We start from the raw sequence: 23,187 nt of genomic DNA, 5'->3' as shown, positions 1-23,187 counted from the left end.
ATAAATTTAAACGTACTGCTATTTAAAATGCACTATGTTTTAATTTCTATAAATGTAAGACTTGCCAGTTTAGAGAGCTTTGTTTGAATGTGGAGTATTCATATATCTTATAGAGTCAGAACTATACACCACATTCGTATGTCTATTCTAATGTATTGATCTACACAAACCCATTTACCAACACTGGGTCCACAGCATACGTAGTATGGAAAACTCATTTCAACACTAGGAAGGAGAAAACTGAAGTGGGGATAAAAACATTAGTCACTAATAGCAAATTTAAATCAAGGTGCGACCTTTGTAGACCTCAATTCAATCAGTAAAGTCTAAATCAGGGAGTGGTGTGGTGTTCAGATTTAATAGCCCTGTGAAGATACTTAAGGAATATTTCATGTTACTGGACAGTGAGATGCCTGAGAACAGTCTACAGCATTTCCTTTGAAAATTTCAAGATGCCATTCCTACTTTTTGCCAAGAGTGGCTTCTGCTGATAAGCTCCTTGTAAAATTTTATTAAAACAGGTGTCTATTTGATACATTACACAGTTACTTTGAAAGAGTTGAGAAGTGGCCAAACACCTTAAGTCTTCCATAGAATTAAAAAAAAACTGAGCAGGGATAAAGGAGCCCTTTGGCTACAATTCAATTTTATCAATGCTGATCATCTACTTCAGTAAGCTGTTCTCTCTAATCCATTGATCCTTTAGCATTTAGAAATAAATCTACTTCATTCTTGAATATATTAAACGATGGCCTCCACTGCCTTCTCTGATAGAGAATTTGAAGTTCATCACTCTTTGGGTGCAGAAATTTCTCTTGATCCCTTTCTAAATGGCATAAATTGCATCTTGACCCTCATTATAGACCCTTCAGCATTATTGATATCTTCTATGGGTCTAGCATATCTAGTCCTGTTAGAATTTTACAGTTCTCTTTTGGATCCCTTTCTGTCTTCTATACTGCAATGAATGCAACCAATTCAGCCTAATCTCTCTTCATACATCAGTGTGCCTATCAGAAATTAATATCATTAACTTTTGTTACACTCCCTCCAACGGCAAGAACATCCTTCCTCAAATCAAAGCTCAACACCGCTGAAGTTTTATCAAGGTCCTGAAAAGCTACAAGGCATCCTTGTTATTCTATCCCAAGTTCTGCACAATTCCACTGTAGTCCACCCGACAATGCCGATGGCAGTGACTGAAGTTCAATTCCCACCGCGGTCTGTAAGGCATTTGTACGACCTCCCCATGACCGTGTGGGTTTCAAAAACCCATACAGGTGAGGGTTAGTAAGCTGAGGGCATCCTATGTTGGTGCTGAGAGCATGGCAACATTTGCAGAGGGCCCAGCACAACCTTGGACTATGTTGCTTGTTGATGCATTTCATTATATCTTTTGATGCACATGTGACATGTAAATAATAAAACTAATCTTTAATCTTTTAACATTGGTATTATGGAGACATTTTACAATGGTTTGGCTTCTCCAAGAATCTTTTGAATTATTAAACCTTTTTTGCCAATAACCCATACGAATTCCTGGCAGGGCCCATTACCTATCAGCTTTTATGTCAAGGATACACTTGAAGGTATTTGATATGAATATATATTTATTATGTTTTAGGCAGATTTACATGCTGTTATTCTGACAGAGTTTTGACAAAAGGTCATTAATTCGAAACCTTCTCTCTACAGATGCTGTCTGACCTGCTGAAATTTGCCAAGGTTTAAACTTCATTGATTAAATGATGACAAAAATATTCAGGCAAAAGATGGGTGAAATGTAAGGAAAAGGTATGACCAGATTTACCTGATAAATAGATGTTGTCTCCTGCACTCACAACACTGAAGAACTCTCTGTCATAGAACGGCAGACTGGCTAATGGGTACCACTTGTTGGTCTGTGGGTTAAAGCAGTTGACAGCTGTGAGATCTCGTTGGCTCATTCCAATCATCTGACGACCACCGACCAGGACAATTACTTCAGCCACACCTTAAAGGCGACACAGAAAAATACGGATTCAATACAAGGTATTACCACCAGATAGGCACTTAACTTCATTATTTTTTCATAACTATAACCCTCTATCCACTGAGGAAAAATAAACTATTTGGCAATGTTTCCTGAATACCATAGGTCATTTCTGAATGCTTCAAGTGCACAGGATTCGAAATTCCATGTAAATTCAGACTGATGTTAATCTCTTTAAATTAAATGGATTATCACTGCCTACATATACTGTACAAGAAGTATTTGCACTTAAGTATCACCCTTTCCTGATCCTTAGATTTTAAGTTAAATATTTACACTCATTAATTGTTTTGTAACTCTGTGCTTCCTTACCACATAGGTGACTGCGTTTTGTACATTGATTTTATGCTGTATTATCAGAACAATCTTACACCGTCACTGAATTCCAAAGTAAACTCTTCTCTCTGCATTTCCACCATCTCCCAGCCAACCTCGCTCCCCACTTCTACAACCCACTGACACACGAGAAGCAATGTTCAGCAGAAAATTAACTCAATAGCCACATTATCTCAGATCCCTGCAGCAACTGTATTTCACAACCGTGTCTCGGAGGCAAATTAACACCTTTCATTTCATTGGCCATTTGTTCTATTTGTTATTCTTCAACCTGCAACATCCTATCTTTTGTTCTGTATATTGATTTGCAACCCTCAATGCAGCCATAGATTCTCCCTGTTTTTTTCATTCCTCCTTAACCAGACTATATAGCCACTTGTATAAGTTTCCATAAAATGCCCATTTGTCTGATGCCAAACTCCTAAATCATTCTAATCTGAGCTCTGTCACAGGAAGAAAATACTGGGGGGCAGAGGTAAAACTCAAAGATGTGTTCAAAGCCAGCCTGAAGACATACAACATCCCCAACAACTGTCGATAATCCCTGCCTGGCCTGTGACTGCTCAGTGTAGAGGAGGCGCATTCAGCATGATATTGAGATCCAGGGAGCAGGCCTTGAGAGGCCTCGCATCTGCCTACACCATCAGGTACCTCTTACCCCTGCTGACCCCATCAGTCACTGAACTGGAGCAGAAACAAGTCATCCTTGATCCTGAAGGACTGCCTAGATAGAAATATTTCCATTAGAAACTTCAGGTATCTCTTTCAAGGTCTATGATTTATACGCAGATTTAGCAGAAACTTCTAACAGGCCACTGAACAAGTGGGAAGGACTTCACTGTCACTTCCCACATCACACTTACTTAGCCTGAGAACTCTCTACCTCAAGGACTATCAACACAATTGCAGCAATTCCATTGATGATACCAGTACAAAATGGGAGTCAAAACTAGAATATCCTTGCTGGTTAAATAGTATTTTTAATTGACTATAAGCAAAGTCTTTAAAATTGACTGCCTTTTTGATGTCATTTTCCAATTAAACATTGACTACAGCACTCAGAGAGCACTTAAAGGCCTGGTTTTTGTTAATTTAACCTCAAGAACATTAATATATCATCTCAGCTGAGGTGAGACAATGGGCCAGGTACAGACTGTTTTATTACATTATACACAAACAGAGCTGAAGAACTGTTCAAGTATTAAATGAAAGATGTCAGAATACCTTGAGGTAATTTGATTGTCAGAGTTTCTATCTTATTTAAATTGTTTTTTTAATGGTTTTATTTCAGCACTTATGAAATTTATTATCAAGATGAGAACAAAGAAAGAAACATGTGGTGTCCTACCAATGTCTGAATGGTTTATCAGGTAACTGGTCGAAAATTTTACTCCACATGCACAACTGGTTGACAGTAGTATACACCAACTAGATATACCCATCCCTATGATAGGAAGATATGAGAATGAAGTCAGCTACTGCTGTAATATCTGGCTACTGCCTAAACAATACCTGCCGTAAGTGGATGATAGATGAAGGAGGAAGTGTTTGCTGAGTGAGAGGCATTCTCATTCTCCCATAGTGGAAATGCCTGCACTACCTTCAGTGTTCAGCAGCAATCATTGCCACTTGCCTGAGACAGACTCCAGAGTTGTGCAATCGCAAACCACTACAGGGAGAAGATGGTTTCAGGAATGGAGGGGAAGAGCAGCAACCCACTCATCCTGCAACCATTACAAAGAGAAGCTCATCTTTGGTGCAACTCTACAAGTGGAAAATATATCAGCTTCAGGACTATAGAGGAAGCAAGTTTCAGAAACATGTTTGTGCTACATGATGGCACACTTAGACTTTCTGCTGCACAAATACAGCTGTAAGAATTCAGTGCTTTCTTAGGTATTTATAGAATTGTTTTCCACAGAGGCACAATGATCCAGAAAGTAGACTCAGAAGCAAATCATGTTTGCTTTAGGAGACTCTGTGCTGCTGGTTGCTGAGCAACAACTCTACTAACCTGGCAGTCTTCTCTTTAGGGCTAGGATTGCACTGAGATCTACAACAGCACAGAAGGCTTTGGATATGTGCCAGTTTCACACTGAGAGCTTGGGGAAGAGGAACTCTGCTAGTGTTGCCTGAAGCTCTCATCGTTCTTCCAATAGATTCTTAACCACCTTCACCTTGTGGTGAGAGACATGGAAGCTTTGTTGCTTCAACTCAGGTTAAAATCCCATCAGGATTACTCCCCATTAAAGAGCCAAGATTTGCATACACTCTTAACACATGTACTTACTTTATATGCTAGTTATAGCTAAATATCAGAGAAGTTATGAAAAGACTGAGTATTTAATGGATAAGTTAATTGGCTTATTTCATCTGCTTGGCAGTAGTCATTTAATTTTAATGTGTACACCATTGCAAAACATATAGTAACTACTTTATTAGGTAACTGTTGTATGTTCATGGTCTTCTGCTGCTGTAGCCCATGCACTTCAATGTTCCATGTGTTGTGCATTCAGAGTTGCTCTTCTATATACCACTGTTGTAGCGTATGGTTATTTTGAGTTACTGTCACCTTCCTGCCAGCTTGAACCAGTCTAGCCATTCTCCTCTGACCTCTCTCATTAACATGGTGCTTTGGCCCACAGAACTGCTGCTCCCTAGATGTGTTTTTTTTGTTTTTCACACGATTGTCAGTAAATTCTAGACTTGTCACACATGAAAATCCCAGGATAACAGTAGTTTCCGACATACTCAAACCACTACATCTGGCACCAACAATCATTCCAGAGTCAAAGTCACTTAGATCACAGTCCTTCCCAGTTCTGATGTCTGGTTTGAACAGCAACTGAACCTCTTGACAACGCCAGCATGCTTTTATGCATTGAGTTGCTGCCAAATGAATGGCTGATTAGATATTTGTATTAACAAGTTCTATAGGAATACCTAACAAAATGGCCTCTGAATGTAGGTCTTTTAATTTGGTATGCAAAGGTCCAATTTCCTTCTATCCCCACAGTATTCATTCTATCGAAGAACATATTTAAAGCAAAATCCTTTTGCCAAGACCCAACACTTAATGCAATAGAAAAATACATTATGCACTTAACCTGATGCAAAATACTTGATGCATACATATAAGTAACTCCTTGCATACTCAATGAGTTTTATCTGCAATTATTTTGGGACATGGGATCATTTTTCTTTGATTGTTTTTAGGTAGGCTTGCTGGGACAAATATAATTTTCTTTGTATTGATACTCTTACTACCACTGGCAAATGCAGATCTCCAGGATTCTGACTGTGATACTATCAAGATATTTTGATGATGGATCTTGATGTTTTCTACACAGAGTCCATTCAATACTCCTCCAACCTTTGTTAAATCCATGCCTTGGACACAACAGTACTGATGAATGCTAATCTGCAGGAGCTGCCTTTGCCTTTACATGAGTTGTGTGTTAGTGTGAGATTTGTATTTGCATACTAGTTTAAATATGACTGCACATTGTTAAATCATAATTTCTCTAAATAATAGTCAGTACTTCACTAAGAATGGGATCAGATTGAAAACAGGAATAATTAGGTCTACCTGTAAACGTTACACAGATTTTTGCAAATTAATTGGCTTCCAAGTTCCTTTTGTTCCAAATATTATCCTCCACATCTTGGAGGATCTAACCCCGCATATCGATGCAGCTATAAAGAAGGCAAGACAGTGGCTATATTTCAGTAGGGGGTTTAAGGAGACTTGGCTTGTCACTTGAAAATTTCTACAGATGTACCATGGAGAGCATTCTTACTGGCTGCATCACTGCCTGGTATGGTGGTGAGGGGCAGGGGGTGGAATTACTGCACAGAATTGAAGTAAATCCCAGAGAGCTGTAAAATTAGTTAGCTCCATCATAGATACTAGCCTCTGTAGTATCTAAGACATCTTCAAGGAGCAGTGCCTCAAAAATGCAGTGTCTATTATTAATGATCCCACCACCCAGTACATACCCTCTTCTCACTGTTACCATTAGGAAAGAAGTACAAAAAAAACCTGAAGCCACACACTCAGTGATTCAGGAACAGCTTCTTCCTCTCTGTCATCCAATTTCTAAATAGACATCGAACTCCTGAACACTACCTCACTGCTTTTCTTTTCTGTTCTTGCACTACTTATTGTATTTAACAATTTAATTGACATACAGTATATATACTTACAGTAATTGTTTTTGTTATATACTTATCATGTATTGCATTGTACTGTTGCTGCAATGTTAACAAATTTCATGATATATGCCAGTGATATTAAACTTGATTCTGAGATGCATTGACCACCATTTAGAATATTACTGTGGTTGATTTACAATGTAAAGAACAGTGCTGATACCCTCACCTACCTGCAGATAGCCTTGGCCGTGTTCGAGGTGTCTGCATCTCCTGTCGTGCATGTGGTAACATGTGATAGCGTTTTGCTTCATTTACCAAGTCTCGGCAAGCCTCTGAGGACTTTATCAATTCCTCATTGTCAACAACGTTCAGCAGATAGCTTGGATGAATAAAGGGCAAACGGACCACAGCCAACAGCTCTGACACATGCTGAAAAGCAAGTACTCCCTATTATCACTGCATCTGTCATCGAAGAGAGTAATAACAAAACATGCATGCAATCTTTTGCTCAAGTCTAAAACATTTCTCTGACATTAAATATACCTATTGAAACCTATTGAAGTGGTTGTTTAAGAAATGAAAACTCTGCCCTGCATCTTGGCCTATTTACAGCCTTTAAAGCAACTGACCATCTCCCTCCTCTAATGCTTTCCTACCATTGCCCAACTAACTCTCCTCCCTCTTTCTCTATAACCTCAACTGCTCCACAAGGAACTGTTTGATATCCTCCTCTTGTGCTGCTCTTCGCCATCCTCCACAAACCACAGGGTCATTCTCCACACCATTTGATAACACTCAACTCCACCACATCATTGTCTTTCTCTCTAAACAACTATACTCTCCAAACCATATGATTAGATGTTTGGTATTTAGTATTCGCTCACTTTAGGTCATATCTGGAGATTCCAGTTGGCGGACAATTTCCCTCCACACCGCTCTGACATATTGGGAAATCATGTACTCGGAAGATTACAGCAGTGGTTTGCCTTTGCCTACTGCTTAGTCTTAGATAAGAAAAAAATCTTCAATTAAATGCTGAAGAGAGAGAAGCTACTGTTCTCTCTTCCTGTCATAAATTTTAATTCTTACCCAATGATTCTATCTCTCTGGCAACTATCTGAAAATACACTAAGCCGTATTTACCATTAATGTTACAATTATCATTGACTTAAGTTTGGTACAACATTTCCATTTAAGTTTTGTACCAGAACCCTTTCTATTCTAATTCTTTCCTGATCAGAAAGTACCTGTTCTCCTTCATTTCGGTCCTATGGAAAATTTAAAAAATAGGCTTTTAAAGGTTGTTGATTAAGGCAGGTGGTTGGAGGGAAGATGCAGATCAGCAAAAGCTAATTGAATGATTAGATCAGAACTTTAGATTTAGATTCTCATTACCCAGGAAGAAGTGCTTCTTAACATTATTCTAATGTGACCAAGCATAAACTTTATGTACAGGCATCAGAACCTGAATGGCGTGCTCCTACTTATCTGTTCCTGAGTCCTCACCTAACACTATTGCATGAACACCATTACTTCAGCAGTTTACGGACAACTCAGAATGCATATAAGATAGCCTTTCCCACATTATCCACAGAATAAGAACATGATTTAAAGAGGCATAAATCCAGGAGTATTTCCACTGCAAAGGTGAAGGTTAATTAATATCATGAAATTATTAAAAATTCTAGCAGTGGAAACAGAATGATTTAAGACCATAAGACATAGGAGCAGAATTAGGCCATTTGGCTAGTCAAGTCTGCTCCACCATTCACTCATGGCTGATACTTTTTTCCCCCTCCTCAGCCCCACTCTCTGGCCTTCTCCCCATAACCTTTGATGCTGTGTCCAATCAAGAACCTATCAAGCTCTGCCTTAAATACACCCAACAACCTGGCCTCCACAGCTGCCTGCGGTAATAAATTCCACAAATTCAGCACTATGTGGCTGAAGAAATTTCTCTGCATCTGGCTTTAATGGATGCCCCTCTATTCTGAGGCTGTGCTCTCTTGTCCTAGACTCCCCCACCATGGGAAACATCCTTTCTACATCTACTCGGTCTAGTCCTTTCAACATACAAAAGGTTTCAATGAGACCCCCCCCCCCCCGCCATCCTTCTAAATTCTATTGCGTACAGACCCAGAAATATCAAATGTTCCTTGTACGATAACCCTTTCACTCCTGGAATCATCCTTGTGAACCTCCTCTGAACCCTCTCCAATGCCAGCACAGCATAAAAAGAAGCAACCCAACACCAGCTCCTGTGGAACACCCCTAGTCACTGGCAGCCAACCAGACAAAGATCATTTTATTCTCACTCACTGCCTCCTATCAATCAACCAATGCTCTAACCATGACAGTAACTATCCTGTAATACCATGGGCTCTTAACTTGGTAAGCAGCCTCATGTGTGGTACCTTGTCAAAGGCCTTCTAAAAGTCCAAATATACCACATCCACTGCATCACCTTCATCTATCCTATGTGTCATCTCCTCAAAGAACTCCAACAGGTCCGTCAGACAATATTTTCCCTTAAGGAAACCGTGCTGACCTTGTCCTATCTTGTCCTGTATCTCCAAGTACTCCAGAACTTCATTCTTAACAATTGACTCCAACATCTGAGGTCAGACAAACTGGTCTACAATTTCCTTTCTGCTGCCTTCTTCATTTTTAAAAAAAGTGGAATGCAAACACTTCAACATTTGCACACTGCTAGTGTCTAACATAATGAAATTGACGCAAAATACTCACTGAGTTTACTTGCCATCTCCTTGGCTCCCATTATTATTTCTCCAGCCACATTTTCTAATGGTCCTGTATCCACTCTCATCTCTTTTTTTAACATACTTGAAAAATCTTTTACTACCTTACCTTCATATTTTATTTTTTCCCTCCTAATGATTCTTTTAGTTGCTCTCTGTAGGGTTTTAAATGCTTTCCACTAATTTTTGCATTGTTGTAAACCCTCTCTTTTGCTTTTACATCAGCTTTGACTCCCCTTGTCAGCCACGGTTGTAATATTTTGACATTTGAGTAGTTCTTTGTTTTTGGACTACATCTATCCTGCACCTTCCTCATTTTTCCCCAGAAACTCACACCACTGCTGCTCTGCTATCATCCCTGCCAGCATCTCATTGGGCAACTCCTCTCTCATATCCCTGTAATTTCCTTTACTTCACTGAAATACTGCTTCATCAAACTTTACTTTCTCCCTATCATATTTCAAATTGAACTCAATCATATTATGATCACTGCCTCCTACGGGTTCTTTTACCTTAAGCTCCCTATCGCCCCTGGTTAATTAAATAACACCCAATCCAGTATAGCTCATCCCGTAGTAGGCTCAATGACAAACTGCTTTAAAAAGCCATCTCATACGCATTCACTTGCTTGAGATCTATTTCCAGAGTTAACCTGACACTGTTGAATCATAATGTTCTCTCACCATTTTTGACACAATTATCCACACTTACTGAAAAGAGTTGTTTCACCTAGCTATGTTCGGTTTTAGGTACAACACATTATTGTGATAAAATAGTTAAAATAAATGCTACTTAATTATTCATTAATGACATTCAGCTGTATGCTTGAATCTCAAATTACTGGATATAAAAAGTCTACACTGAGGCCATTATAGCTCTACAATGTGAACAGGGATATTTATGACTATATTTTGAAAATAATTTGAGGTTGTTCAAGTCTGAAAGAGCAGAATTTCATTCAAAATTTTCAAAATAATGTACGAAGTGCATCACTGCAATGAACTATTCATTTAAACCTTACAGCTGATGAACAAAACAGTTTATAATTTGATAAGAACATTGACTCATATTCAAGCAACACACACAAAATGCTGGAGGAACTCGGCAGGCCAGGCAGGATCTATGGAAAAGAGTACAGTCGATATTCCAGGCCAAGACCCTTTATCAGGATCCATATTATTGGACCCACATTGATTCATATTATTGAGTTACTTGTTGCTGTTTGACTCAGTATTTGATTTTTAGCCAAATCTGTGTATGCATTTCAATAGGAACATCAATCAATAACTACACAACCAACACACATTAGCTATGATTTACTACCTGAATATTCAATTTCACTAACCTACAATGCATTTAAGTGCACTAGGAAGAGTTTGATAAATAAGCAAGCAATAAGGAAATCTGAGGAATTATATTTTGACCAGTTTTTCTCTTATAGTGGCACATGGGAGGATTAAGAACAAATTTAGTCAAGTCTGGTTAGCAGAAAATAACTAGAATGGTGGTATGTGTATGGTCAGAGAAGCAGAAGGAATAAAGCAAGATTGGTAAGGAAGAACAGGAATAGAGGAACAAAGGGATTATATGTGAAAATGAGCACTTAGGATAATGGAAAAGCATGAACAAATCCAAAGGATGAAATGGGAAACTGTGCTCCTGAGCTTGGAAATGGGGGTGAGAGTGGGATTACACTGAATAGAGATGGCAACAGAGCCTTGGTTGTTTAAGAAAATTGCTTCTGCACAGGAGAGTGCATATTGTGAGCCATTCAATTTACATCAAAAAGCTAAAGTAAACAGGTGCAGTGACCTGAGTATGAAAATTCACTCATCATTTAGTGGGCAACTTATAGGCTTTTGCGACAGATAAATGAGACGAAGAGTCAAATTACCTCAACCTGGAACATCATATTAGACCTTCAAGCACCAAAGACCCTAAATAGTTGGTTTGGTGATGGAAAAAAAACACATGAAAATCTTCTGTTTATTGACAAGCAAGAGGACCCCGCAGCTGTAATGGGCCAGGTCTTTCTCTAACTGCTCTGTGCCCCAGATTTACTCTACTTGGGATACCTGCAGTCGAACTTGTCTTTTCTAGCTGTGTAACTCCCACCAACCTGCAACCTCATTGTCAGAAGCCCTTTCCACTGTTTCTCTGATCAGATCACTTTCAAACAATTGAAGAAAATTTAACCACAATAAAAAAATAAATTGACAATTTTTAAAGAGCAATCTTTTTTTTTAAGGGAATTACCTTCAGTTATCTCTATAAAGAAGATTGGCAATCTCCTTCAGATGAACAGCAGCACATGAGATGTGCCAGGTTTTGGTAGCGTAAAGCTAAAGGGCCAGCTATATATTGTATTCAATCACTTAGCTCTGTAAGTTAGAGAACATCTCAGGTTCAGCATCATGTCTAGGGATGTAGTGGGATTTCAGATTGTTCAGAATCTGACCTAGAGTACATTCTGTAGTGTCCAGGCATGGAAACCCAGAAAGTGCTATTATGTGTACTGCAGCTTTTGGTCTAATGTACATAAAATATTTAAGGAGTAGCTGAATTAATTATATATCAATCAGAAATATGTATTAATCTCTGAACAGAATTTATCTTGTTAAACCTGTGCCATGCATCTTAAATGTGCGGTTTCTAACTTTTATTTGGGTCAATGGCTGCATTTAATACCAAATGACCATCTACATTTATTGAAACTAAATGTTTTTCAAGTTTTTCTCTGTTCAATAAAAAGTGATGAGAAACTGCTTAACAAGTTTTGCAATTTTTTTATTACAATATCAATTACTTATACTGCAAAATATGAAACTATATATCAATGGAAAGAATCCTGGTGGTGTATAGTTTACATTAGAGAACTTGTAGTAAACACAGATTTAGTGTATACACACTTCTGTTGGTATAAAGCCTGGAGAAGCTGTTAAGATAACAGCACAAAATCATTGGGATCTGGTAGAAAGTGAAGACTGAGCATTGGGCGTGATTGTTCAAAACATTTTGGATAAACAAAAGTGCCTGAAGACCAATTGATGGTCCAGATCAAAGCCTGATGATCAATCAGAGGTCTGGACCAAAGCCCAAAGGTCAATTGGAAGGTCAGATTGAAGCCTGAAGGTCGATTAGAAGCTAATTGAGGAGCAATGGCCAGAGCTCAAGTCTGTGAATCTCTACAAGTCTGCTGGGGAAGTCAGGCCCAGTTCCTGCAAATCCACAAGTCTACTGGAGGCTGGAGGCCTGGGATTAGAGGACTGTGGACGTGTAAAGTGGGTGGGTGGGAAGAGGGAGGAATGGGACTTGTTTCCCTGATGATGTTTGGTATGCTCTGTTTTGTTATGTTCTGTGTTGTTCTGCTGAGCGTTGTGGGCATGCTATGTTGGTGCCAGAATGTGTGGCGACATTTGCGGGCTGCCCCCAAAACATACCAACATACCCATGCTGGTTATTCATGCAAAAGATGCATTTCATTGTATGTTTCAATATATATGTGATAAATAAATCTGAATCTGAGCTGTATGTATTACGGAAAAATGACAAAGATTAGTGAACAAGACATTGTCGGTAAATTAGTTATACTCGTCGTTTTGTAAAAAGAAATACATGGGATGTAGAAGTCTTAACAAGCTAAGAGTCAATGCTCATCCTATTGTCTTCTTTCAGGTGCTGAGTTCCTTTCTTGAATTGCAACCATCCATTTGATGGAGGATGTACCACACTGCCGTTAGATAGATTGCTTCAAGATTTGACTGCCGTCAATGGAAGAACAAGGGGAATTTTCACTAGATCACTTTCATCATGTTGTGGAGGAAAACATCTTTGTTGTTACTACCTTCCTGGAGCTGAATGATTTACAAAAAGGAGAGTGGAAGAAAAAAGTCTGTACGCTTCAAACTAACATCGATTTGACTAGTTTAACAATATAATTTAAGATGCAGTTGTGATTCTGAATAATTTAATTCCAAAATTTGCTTATTTATAAAGTTGAACTCATTAGAAGATGAATATGTCAGGGAATGGTGGATAACAAGATCAATCCACCACTCAGGTTTATAAACAACTAAAGGCCTCTGGAAAACATCTTACAGAGTCCAGATAAACACATGATCATAATTACCTCAGCAACTTGCATTCTACAGCTCTCTGTTACAGCAAATTTCATAGGTTCAGCTTTCACTGAATGGAGAGGCTTCTCCTCATCTTAGTATTAAACCTATTGCCTTGTAACCTGAGACTGTGATCCCTCTTTCTAGACAGCTCATCCAGGGGAAGCGGTTTCCGTACCTCCTATCCTTCTAATGTGGCCAGAATTTTGTAAATTTCAACCGCATCATCTCTCATTTTTCTAAACTCTAATGAATATAATCTAACTTGACCTAATTTGTCCTCAAATGGCAGTCTAGCCATCAAGAGATTGATTGGGTTATTAACATCACAGTGCAACCAGTATTCTGTGATAGGTGAATGATATGTACAACATTAGGATTCTAAAACTGTTCTTAGCTGCCTTTCAGTGATTTCTCTAAAATCTGGGTAGGAAGCATTTTCATGAGGGTGAGATTCTTTGTGTCTGGAATGATTGCTGGGCTCGGATAGGCTACCTGCGCTATTGTACATAAACCACAGTCACCCAAGTACCAGTTACACTACACTCCGGCCTCAGATCTTCAGAAAGCAAGGAGAGATATTTAAGGAAGGAATCTTTAAAGCTGGATATTGGAGAGCCAATTGATGGAAAGTACAACAAAGGAATAGTCTCCAATTAGATTTCTAGATTTTTGCAAATAAGTAATGCTGTAGAATACAGAAATATAGATTACTTTCGTAGTTGAAGTGTACCTGCGTTCGGTTCAATGGGTCTTTCTTAATCCATTTAATTACCGCCTCATATACAAGCTCTTCAGCCTTTGTGTTCAGGCTGTCATTAGAAAGAAAAGCAATAAGGTCGTCTTTTGAGATGTTCAGAACTTCATCTTGAGCTGTTACTTCTGGAAAATTTTGCAGGGCATAGGCTTTTGCCATACTGTGTAATTCATTACACTGCATGGCTTTTGCCATGGCAAGGATTCCTAGGCAGTTGGTAGCTGTTAGTTGTTTCTCTGAAAGAATAAGCACAAGTCAAGAGTTGTGAGAACCTACTATTAACCAAAGTGCACAATTCATATCACTGAACATGAACACTTAGCCCATACTCATTCTAGAGACTTCATTTCCAAGGTTGTTAGAACATGGTGCTGATGATGTTTCAGACATACAGTAGCATTGTGAAAGTTTTGATAAAGACATGCACAATATAGAGTTATACACCATGTCCCACTCATGGTGAATGCATTATATTATGGGCTGAGTGTGCTACTTACTTTCAAGTACAGCTTTATAGGGAATAATTATCAAGAACTATTCAAAATAGGAATACTCTCATGATCTGTTCCTTCCATCAAATTTGTTTCAAAGTCTTCTGCACAAAATTCAAGTCGTAATAATTTGAGGGATACAACGAAGAGGAATTTTCCAGTAAATAAGATCTTTGAAGGAGGGATTGTGATTATGCAACAAAATACCATGTCATAAGGTGGTGGTGCAATATTGTTAGAATAACTTACATTAGAATAACCTGGAAGTTATTCTTATTATTAACCACTTCAGCGGAATATGTTTGGCGATCTTTACCCATGTGACTGAATGTTAACATTACCCTTAAAATCAAATGACTACTGTTAGGTATGCTTTGGATGATATTATTTTGCTAAGTGAACTATCAGCTGAAGATTTACATATTTGAACTGGTCCCACTCATGAAGCCTCATGGATACCCTCAGCATGTCTTTCATTTACCCTTGGTCATTATTAGCATTGCTGTTTAAGTATTACTAATCTTTCCTTCTCCACATATACAGGATCACTAAAAAAACAATTTAATCACTATTCAGCTTTTTCCCCCTAAGTGAAAGCAAGTGAATATTATTAGGAAACAGAGTTAGTCAAGCACAGCAGATGAAATGAAAAAGCACTAATTAAAACTCAGTGCCCACAAGCTTTGAAGGACTTTTATATTCTGTGCTGAGTTTGTTATTTCTCATCCTGAGAGAAAATACAGCCTTTCACTTGGAAGGATTCCAGCCTAGCATGCTTGAAATCGAAACAATCTTTCATGGGTAACATAAGTAGCTCATTTGTGCTGTATTTTTGTAGTGGTTTCAACAACAGTCCTTGAATCTCACACTGTTTGGGATTGTAGTCCATTCTGAAACATCACTGTGATGATTTTACGTTCTAGTACCAATTGTTTGGCGACAATAAAGTATAAAGTATTAACAGGAAGCATTAAGAATGGCCTTTAAATACTCTTATGTGGCAGGAGACTGGCAGAGGGTCAAGAAAGTTTATAAAGGTATCACTTAAATTGATGCCAAGTTGAAGTGGGCCTATATTACAATGTGATGAAAGATCATCAGCCTAAAACGTTAATTGTGATCGTCCCTTCAAGAGTTTTGGCTGATCTGCTGAACATCTGATATTTTGTTTTTATGTTACTTATAAGTATGAATTTAACCATTGCAAAATGTCAATAAAGTTAACTTAGTGTTTAAAATTACATTTGCAAGTTTCTTTTCAACATTATAGATCAAGTATAGAAAGGGAGTAAATAAGGGGTGTTTCTTGGCAACACGAAAATAACAGTAATGCACATCAAGAAACAGTAACACTATGGATAAACGCACGGTAGTCCCACCCACTGTGGACGGTCCATTATAGGGAGATGAGGACTTCTAGCTGAAAACAGTTCACTAGAAATATATCTGTAATTGACAGTACAGCAGTAGTATCTGCTCAGTTGTTTCAGTAAGTGTATGATGTTAGCTGCACTTAACAAAATACATATATAGCAGATACCCGAACTCCACTTAAATCAGGTAGTATTCCTATTTTAGAGCTATATTTTATATTGAGGAAACAATATAAAGACAGATTTAGTAAACCGTTAGTTTTCTGCAAAATGAGTTGCACCTTGGAATAATTCAATTAATGTAGAACAAATGAGATAATTGATTTAACAGGTCACGCACGATTTCTTTTACTGAGAACTGTCTGTAAACAAACTTTACCATAAGTCAGAAATGCGTGTTTTCTATAGCTACCCATGTTATATTACTCTGAATACATTTGCTTTCATTTATTTGACTATTATCCAAGTTTATTCTAAGAGTTTCTATAATTAAATTAATGAAACCTATATTGTATCTGCAGAGGTGTCTGGTTACTTGAGACAAATTAGGACCACTACAGTCGGGCCAATTAAGCAGCTGTCCCAGTTAGTGGAAGTTTCCTGGAAATAGTTTAAAAGGTATAAAAAAGGACAAAATAAGGAACAAATTTTGTAATTAAATGAAATACAGAACAAATTAGAACACTACCAATAGTAACTACAGTACTATAAAACTGTATTAGTTCCTAATAATTATCAACAGAGGAATTCATCCGCTGTGCTCTGCCAAGTTCTTCTGATTGACTGTAAGTGAACAAAGTGGATTATCCATTACAGCTAGTGCAGATAATGGATAATCCTCATTTTCAGTGTAACATTCAAAATAATTGTCGATACCTTCAAATTCTTCATAGTTCCCAACTTGTTGATGTAATGAAATTATTTCATTTTCACTCCTGGCCATTTCTGGCATCTCCAATTTTGAATACTTAAAACCATAGTGAACAAAACAGTTCTGAATTGTCTTACTGCATATTTCTCACCAACTATCAGTGCCAAACTGCACTGCATCTGTTGGCAATTGGCATCTGTTGGCCTAAATGGATAGCATCACACAAGCATGTGCAACTTGACATTATTTAAAAGCTTTCGCACTAGGCACGGTGCAGTATTTAAAGGCCTCACAAATGCACGCAACTGATGCTAGTTAAGAGACTATTCAGCACCAGTGTCCTGTCCCAATTAAAGAGCATAATGTCCCAAATAAACGAGGCTATTTTATCGATTAGTTTTTGTTCTTTAAGAATTGTCCCAAATAAGTGGCTGCCCCAATTAACTGATGGCCCAATTAACCAGAATCAACTGCATTTATTTGTGAATACCAGAAAACATATTGTTACCATCTTGAAAAGTTCATTAAAAATTTATGGCTTGTGCTAAAGGCATTGTTCTTTTTACACCACGCAGGTGCACAGTAACTGAAATGCTCTGGTGTACATAACCTTTGTTGTTGCACAGCTGGAATTTTGGAACTATGCTAATACAATTTTGAATCTATATTAATGTAATTGTGAAGTACCCTGTTATTAATTATGTGTTAATGAATATAACACGTAAATTTTCTAAGCAATCATTTCCAGAACTGATGATGAGTGAGCCAGTACCACAATCTTCACTATGAAACATTTACATTGTCAGTGTTTCAAGTTACAACACTGTTACAAATTGTAACAATTAATGCAGAAGGGAAGTTGGTAACTCATTGTTAATAAATGGCCAGCTTGCTGAACACCCACGTCATCTAGTCTAAAAGTTTTAATTTTGATATTGTGCCTGTCAGAAGTAGAAAGTTATGATGCTCTAAAGAGGATTAGGAAGTACCTTTCATCTGGATGCAAAATTAATCTAGATAGTATTTACAGACAATGGATTGCAATAAAGACAGATCAGGAAAAGTTTACATAATGTGAAAGATTTTCTTTGTTGTTCTATATTTCATTATTACCTTCAATTAATAAATAAAATCAAAAGTATGTGGATTTTTCAATCTTTATTGTAAACATTCATAGTATGCACATTACAAAAAAGTCATTTAAAATGCTCCACAGTTTTCAGACCACGTAAAAATTTCCTGTTCAGAGCAATGGTTGGTTTGTTCAACTATTAAAAAAATAAAGGAAACATGAGTAAACTTAAGAGAGAAAAAGCTGGAGACCCTAAGCAGACCTACATTGAGTTCAATCTGACTGGCAACTCCTGTGATGCTGCTGGTACCAAACTGTATCAGTCTCTGCTGTTTCTTTGGGTTCATCAGATGTGTGGAGAGGGGGCACTTGCTACATGGGTAACAGCTTGCTCTCCATATTATACTGCACAGGTTTGCGTATCTAGGCAGCTAGGAAGCAATATCCATGGTCAACTCTGACTGACGGAGGCCCTCGATAGGATCTTGATTAGTTTAGGCATGAAAGGTTACAGGGAGAAGGCAGGAGAGTGGGGTTGAGTGAAAAATGGATCCACCTTGATGAAACAGCAGAGCAGACTTGTTGGGCTGAATGGCCTACTTCTGCTCCCACCTCCTCTTATCAATCTGTAGGTGAGAAACGTGACCAGGATCTGAAACCACTTTGTTTCCTCTGTTACAAACCAGGCAAATTGTTGAGTTTCTAGGACAATGTTCACTGCATGAAAAATAAATAACTGCATATAATAGTATTAATAATTTACTTACCTAAAAATGAAACACAAACTTTGCAGAAGGTTCGGAACTGAAATTTACTGGCAGCTTCCAGCAGGGTTTTAGCATTTCCAGAATTGATGATGAGTGAACCAGTATAAACAAATTCCAGCAGCATTTCCAGGATATCTGCATTTATGTTTGAAATCGTCAACTCCAGCTTCTGTCCATTCTTGTTATCCTTTGAAGCCCTGGCAACATCAGGCAATACATTAGAAATTAGAGCCAATTACAGTTACTTCCACGGTTCAATGAAAGGTGGCTTCATTCCACATACTGTGCACTAAAATGCTCTAATAATTTAAAACAAAGTGAGCTGAAAGAGAAAGAGTAAGCAACACCCAGTACAAGAAAAAAATAACCCACATCATCATGCAAAATGTATTTGAAAATGGAACGACAGCTTAAGGATAAAAGATAAAATAATTGTTCATAAACAGAAAGCGAAGCCCTAATGACATAAATTTGTAAATAGAGGAAAGTAGGTAGAGACAAAATGGTTAAAGCAGAAAGGTGGGGAAAAGGACTAGTTCTGCCACAGGAAGCCAGCAGCCATCCTATTGGAGTTCCATGACTGTGGCCTAGGCTGTCTGTTCCCCTGAATAAAGCAAAACACCGAGGTCTCAAACAGTCCTGTATCTTAAATTTACATTAGTTCCATTGATAAAGGAAGACAGAATTTGACATCAAACTCATTTCAAAAGCATCTGCAAATGAAAAAGGTTTAATCCTGTTTTAAAAAGAAGGAACATTTGCTTCACTTAAAGGAAAAAAGACGTAGTCTCCAGAAGTGGTTCAGCAGCTCCTAACTGAAGCTATTCAAACATGTGTCCAGGTCAAACAGAAATAGGTTTCCAGGTCCAATGTTTCCTTTTATTTTGCATGCACAGAACTGGACAGAATGTCACATTAGCACCTTACAGAGGGTCACATAAAGCAATGTTTAGTCAAAGCAACAATGGATTCATGAATATCTAAATGCTTAGAATAAGTAAAATCACAACTATTTCTGTACTAAATCTACTTCTTCCTTATGAAAGCAATATGTGGAAACGATATTGGTTTCTAATTTCTAAATATACTATATAATTTGTAAGATTAAACAATTGTGATTTAACTACACACTGGTTTTATTGGCAGCAAATTATGCACAATTATATAATATTATGTTGTGCCATACAGAAATTTTATGACTTAATTCTGATCTTTCATTATTGTTTAGAGAAATTGTGGGACAATGGGATTCTATGTAAAGAAGAAAGTAATATTAATGGATGTCAGCTTGTTTATATTGTAGCACATATACCAGATGGAAACCATTTTAAGAAATAACTGGGAATCCGCGTATACTGTGCTCCTCCAAGTCATGGCATCGACAACAATTTCAGCTCTGGGTCATTACATTGGTCCATGGGAACCTCCATCATTACTAGCAGAACCTAGGACAATAGGAGAATCAGATGAGATAATTTACAGCCTGAAGTTGGCCATAGGTGGAGATGAGGATGGCAGACAAATGGAATAAAGTACTCAGTAGGGAGATCCAGGTGAAGCTGCAAAACATTTTCAATGGAGTGCTTGCCTTAAGTCTTCAGTCTGGACTAGGTTCATGCTGGCAAGTTCTACAAATGGCAATCAAATCTTTTTTTTGATGCCCAAAGGTAAGAAGGTTTGAATGGCTTCTTCGCATCATTAAGAATACTCTATTGGGCTTGTGCTATAGGAGCTCCATAGTCCATCATTTTCATATTAGGATTGCCCTATAAATCATGGACAATGAAAATCCAGTTCCCTGTTCCTTTTTTTCTTGAACTTTGTACAGTCCAGGATTATAGGTATTGTAGAAAAATGAATAAGAGACAACCCTTCCACCACTTTCCCAACAAAGTAAATAATATCGAATCATTATTGCACACCAAACTTAAAACTACGTATCCACTGAAGTCAAAGGCAATCAAACTTTAATGAACTACTCACATCAAAATGTAATACAAGTGCAAGTCTGATTTATAATTCTTACGCTCTGCTGGTTGAGCTTGGTGTATGAATTTTATCCAACCTTTTTCCAAATTTCCATCTGAGATGATGACATATGCTATGCTGGATTATACTTGATACAGGCTTCTTCATTTATAGCCATTGGCAGACATTCTGACATAGAGATCAGCAAAACCCAAACAATCCTAACCGTTCCAGGTTTACACCTTTCTATTCCTTTTCCACACACTCCTCGCTTCAACTGAGCCACTGAAGCTTTCTGAATCGGTGGCCTTCTGAGGCCATAATACTATTCAAAATATTGTCCCTTGGGATAAGCAAAGGGATTTAAATAAGTTTTGGATGGATATTAACTACAAAAGCATACATGAAGATGCATGTATATCCAGAACATTTTGGGGGGGGGCGCTGGAGGATTTGAGGGCAAGCATGCCTCCATGTGCCATTTGTCTCCTATCATCTTCCTCCTGACCCATCTGCTGACCTTTTGTACATCCCTCATTCCAATCACTCTTTTCACAAATAAGCCTTCACCCTCCATAGCCCTCATTGAGTTTCACCACACCTCTTTCCTCCTTTAAAGACATTGCTGCTCATTATCAGTTTGTGTGTTGGCCACAAAATATTTCTGATAACAATTTTGTAGAGGACCCAAGGAGATGTTTAAATTATTTTTAAATAAGAGCTAGAATGTTGAGTTCACAAGATCCAAAACAAAGCATGCCGAAAAATAAACAAAAACCCTTTTGAATTTAAATTCTTATTTGGGGATTTTTGTTCACTTACAGATTAACGACAAAAATTTTTGAGTCATGGAATCATACAGCATGAAGACAGGGCTTTCAGCCCATCTCATCCATTCTAACCTATATGTCCATGCAAGCTAGTCCCATTTGCCTGCATTTATTCATATCCTTCTAAAACATTTCTCCAAGTACCAGTCCAAGTATCTTTTAAACCTCTTTAGCTTCCTCAGGCAGCTCTTTCCACATACCTACCACCCACTGCGTGGAAAAGGTTTCCAGCAGGTTCTTTTATATCTTTTGCCTTTCATCTTAAATTGATCTGCTCTAGTTTTAGACTTCCTTACCCTGTTAAGACTGAGATCATCCACTTTACCTATGCCTTCTATGACTGTATATGCTTATAAAGGTCACCCCTTAGCATCCTAACACAATGCTAATTCAAACAACTTAGAAACAATGTACAAATATAACACACCTGCTCCTACGGCTCCTGCCCCTACAAAGTACCCAGGACGTCTTCAGGGAGCGGTGTCTCAGAAAGGCAGCGTCCATTATTAAGGACGTCCAGCACCAAGTGCATGCCCTTTTCTCACTGTTACCATCAGGTAGGAGATACAGAAACCTGAAGGCAAACATTCAGCAATTCAGGAACAGCTTCTTCCCCCCTGCCATCCAATTCCTAAATGGACATTGAAGCTTTGAACACTACCTCACTTTTTAAAAAAATATACAGTATTTAAATTTGCACATTTTTAAAAAATCTATTCAATACACGTAATTGATTTACTTGTTTATATATTATGTTTTATTTTATTTATTACTATTATTTTTTTTCTCTCTCTCTGCTAGATTAAGTATTGCATTGAACTGCTAAGTTAACAAATTTCACGTCACAAGCCGGTGATAGTAAACCCGATTCTGATTCCTTATCACTAGTCTAGGCCCCAAACAGTCGTTCTGGGTGAGGAGACACTTCACCTGTGAGTCTGTTGTGGTTGTCTACTGTATCCAGTGCTCCCAGTGCAGCCTTTTCTACATCGATGAAGGCAGACGTAGATTAGGAGATGGTGTTAAACAAGCACATTCGCTCTGCCTGCTACAAAAGGCAGGTTTCTCCAGTGGCTACTCATTTTTTAGTTCTACTTCCCCTTCTGACATGTCAGTCCGTGACCTCCTCTATAGCCACGATGAGGCCACTCTTGGGTTGGAGGAGTTACACCTTATATTCTGTCTAACTTCCAGTAATTTTTCCGTCCACCCTTATCTCTTCTTTCCATTCCCCATTCTGGCTCCCCTTTATCCTTTCTTTTCTTCTAGCCTGCTATCACATCAGTACGTGTCCTTCCTCCTTCCGTTATTCCCATGGTCCACTATCCTCCCCTATCAAATTCCTTCTTCTTCAGCACTTTACCTCTTCCACTATCTCCTCCCAGCTTCACCCCGCTCCATCCCACCCCAAACACCAACCTTTTCCCTGACATAATTTCACTTATCACCTACCAGCTCGTATACCTTCTGCTCCCCTTCCTTCTTATTCTGGTTTCTTCCCCCTTCATTTCCAGTCCTGATGAGGGGTCTCGGCCCAAAACAGTGACTGTTTATCCCCCTCCATAGACGCTGCCTGACCTGCTGCGACCCTCCAGCATTTTGTGCGTGTTGCTTCGGATTTTCAGTATCTGCAGAATCTCTAGTGCTTACAAATATAA

The 23,187-nt window shown here is 38.2% G+C and overlaps 1 protein-coding gene and 1 long non-coding RNA gene across 8 annotated transcripts in view; one reads left to right on the top strand and one right to left on the bottom strand.

The window, feature by feature from the left end:
* Positions 1 to 23,187, bottom strand: part of LOC134339951 (kelch-like protein 29) — a 489,081-nt gene that overhangs the window by 66,058 nt on the left and 399,836 nt on the right. For all 7 annotated transcript variants that reach the window (XR_010016467.1, XM_063036765.1, XM_063036774.1 and 4 more), the window contains 4 exons: positions 18,732 to 18,928; positions 14,134 to 14,393; positions 6,754 to 6,952; positions 1,811 to 1,993 (listed from right to left, as the gene is read on the bottom strand). Coding sequence is in view for 6 of the 7 variants with exons in the window: in XM_063036765.1 (XP_062892835.1) it covers positions 1,811 to 1,993; positions 6,754 to 6,952; positions 14,134 to 14,393; positions 18,732 to 18,928 (839 nt within the window). In the remaining variant the exon portion in view is untranslated. The remainder of the gene's footprint in view (positions 1 to 1,810; positions 1,994 to 6,753; positions 6,953 to 14,133; positions 14,394 to 18,731; positions 18,929 to 23,187) is intronic.
* Positions 1,976 to 13,005, top strand: LOC134339979 (uncharacterized). Its single transcript, XR_010016470.1, has 3 exons — positions 1,976 to 2,031; positions 3,660 to 3,738; positions 12,958 to 13,005. It is a non-coding gene; the product is annotated as an uncharacterized LOC134339979 (long non-coding RNA).

This window comes from Mobula hypostoma, chromosome 2 (assembly GCF_963921235.1).
Source record: "Mobula hypostoma chromosome 2, sMobHyp1.1, whole genome shotgun sequence".
Taxonomy (NCBI): Eukaryota; Metazoa; Chordata; class Chondrichthyes; order Myliobatiformes; family Myliobatidae; genus Mobula; species Mobula hypostoma.
The sequence above is the reverse complement of the archived record's forward strand: the minus strand, read 5'-3'. Positions and strand labels throughout refer to the sequence as shown.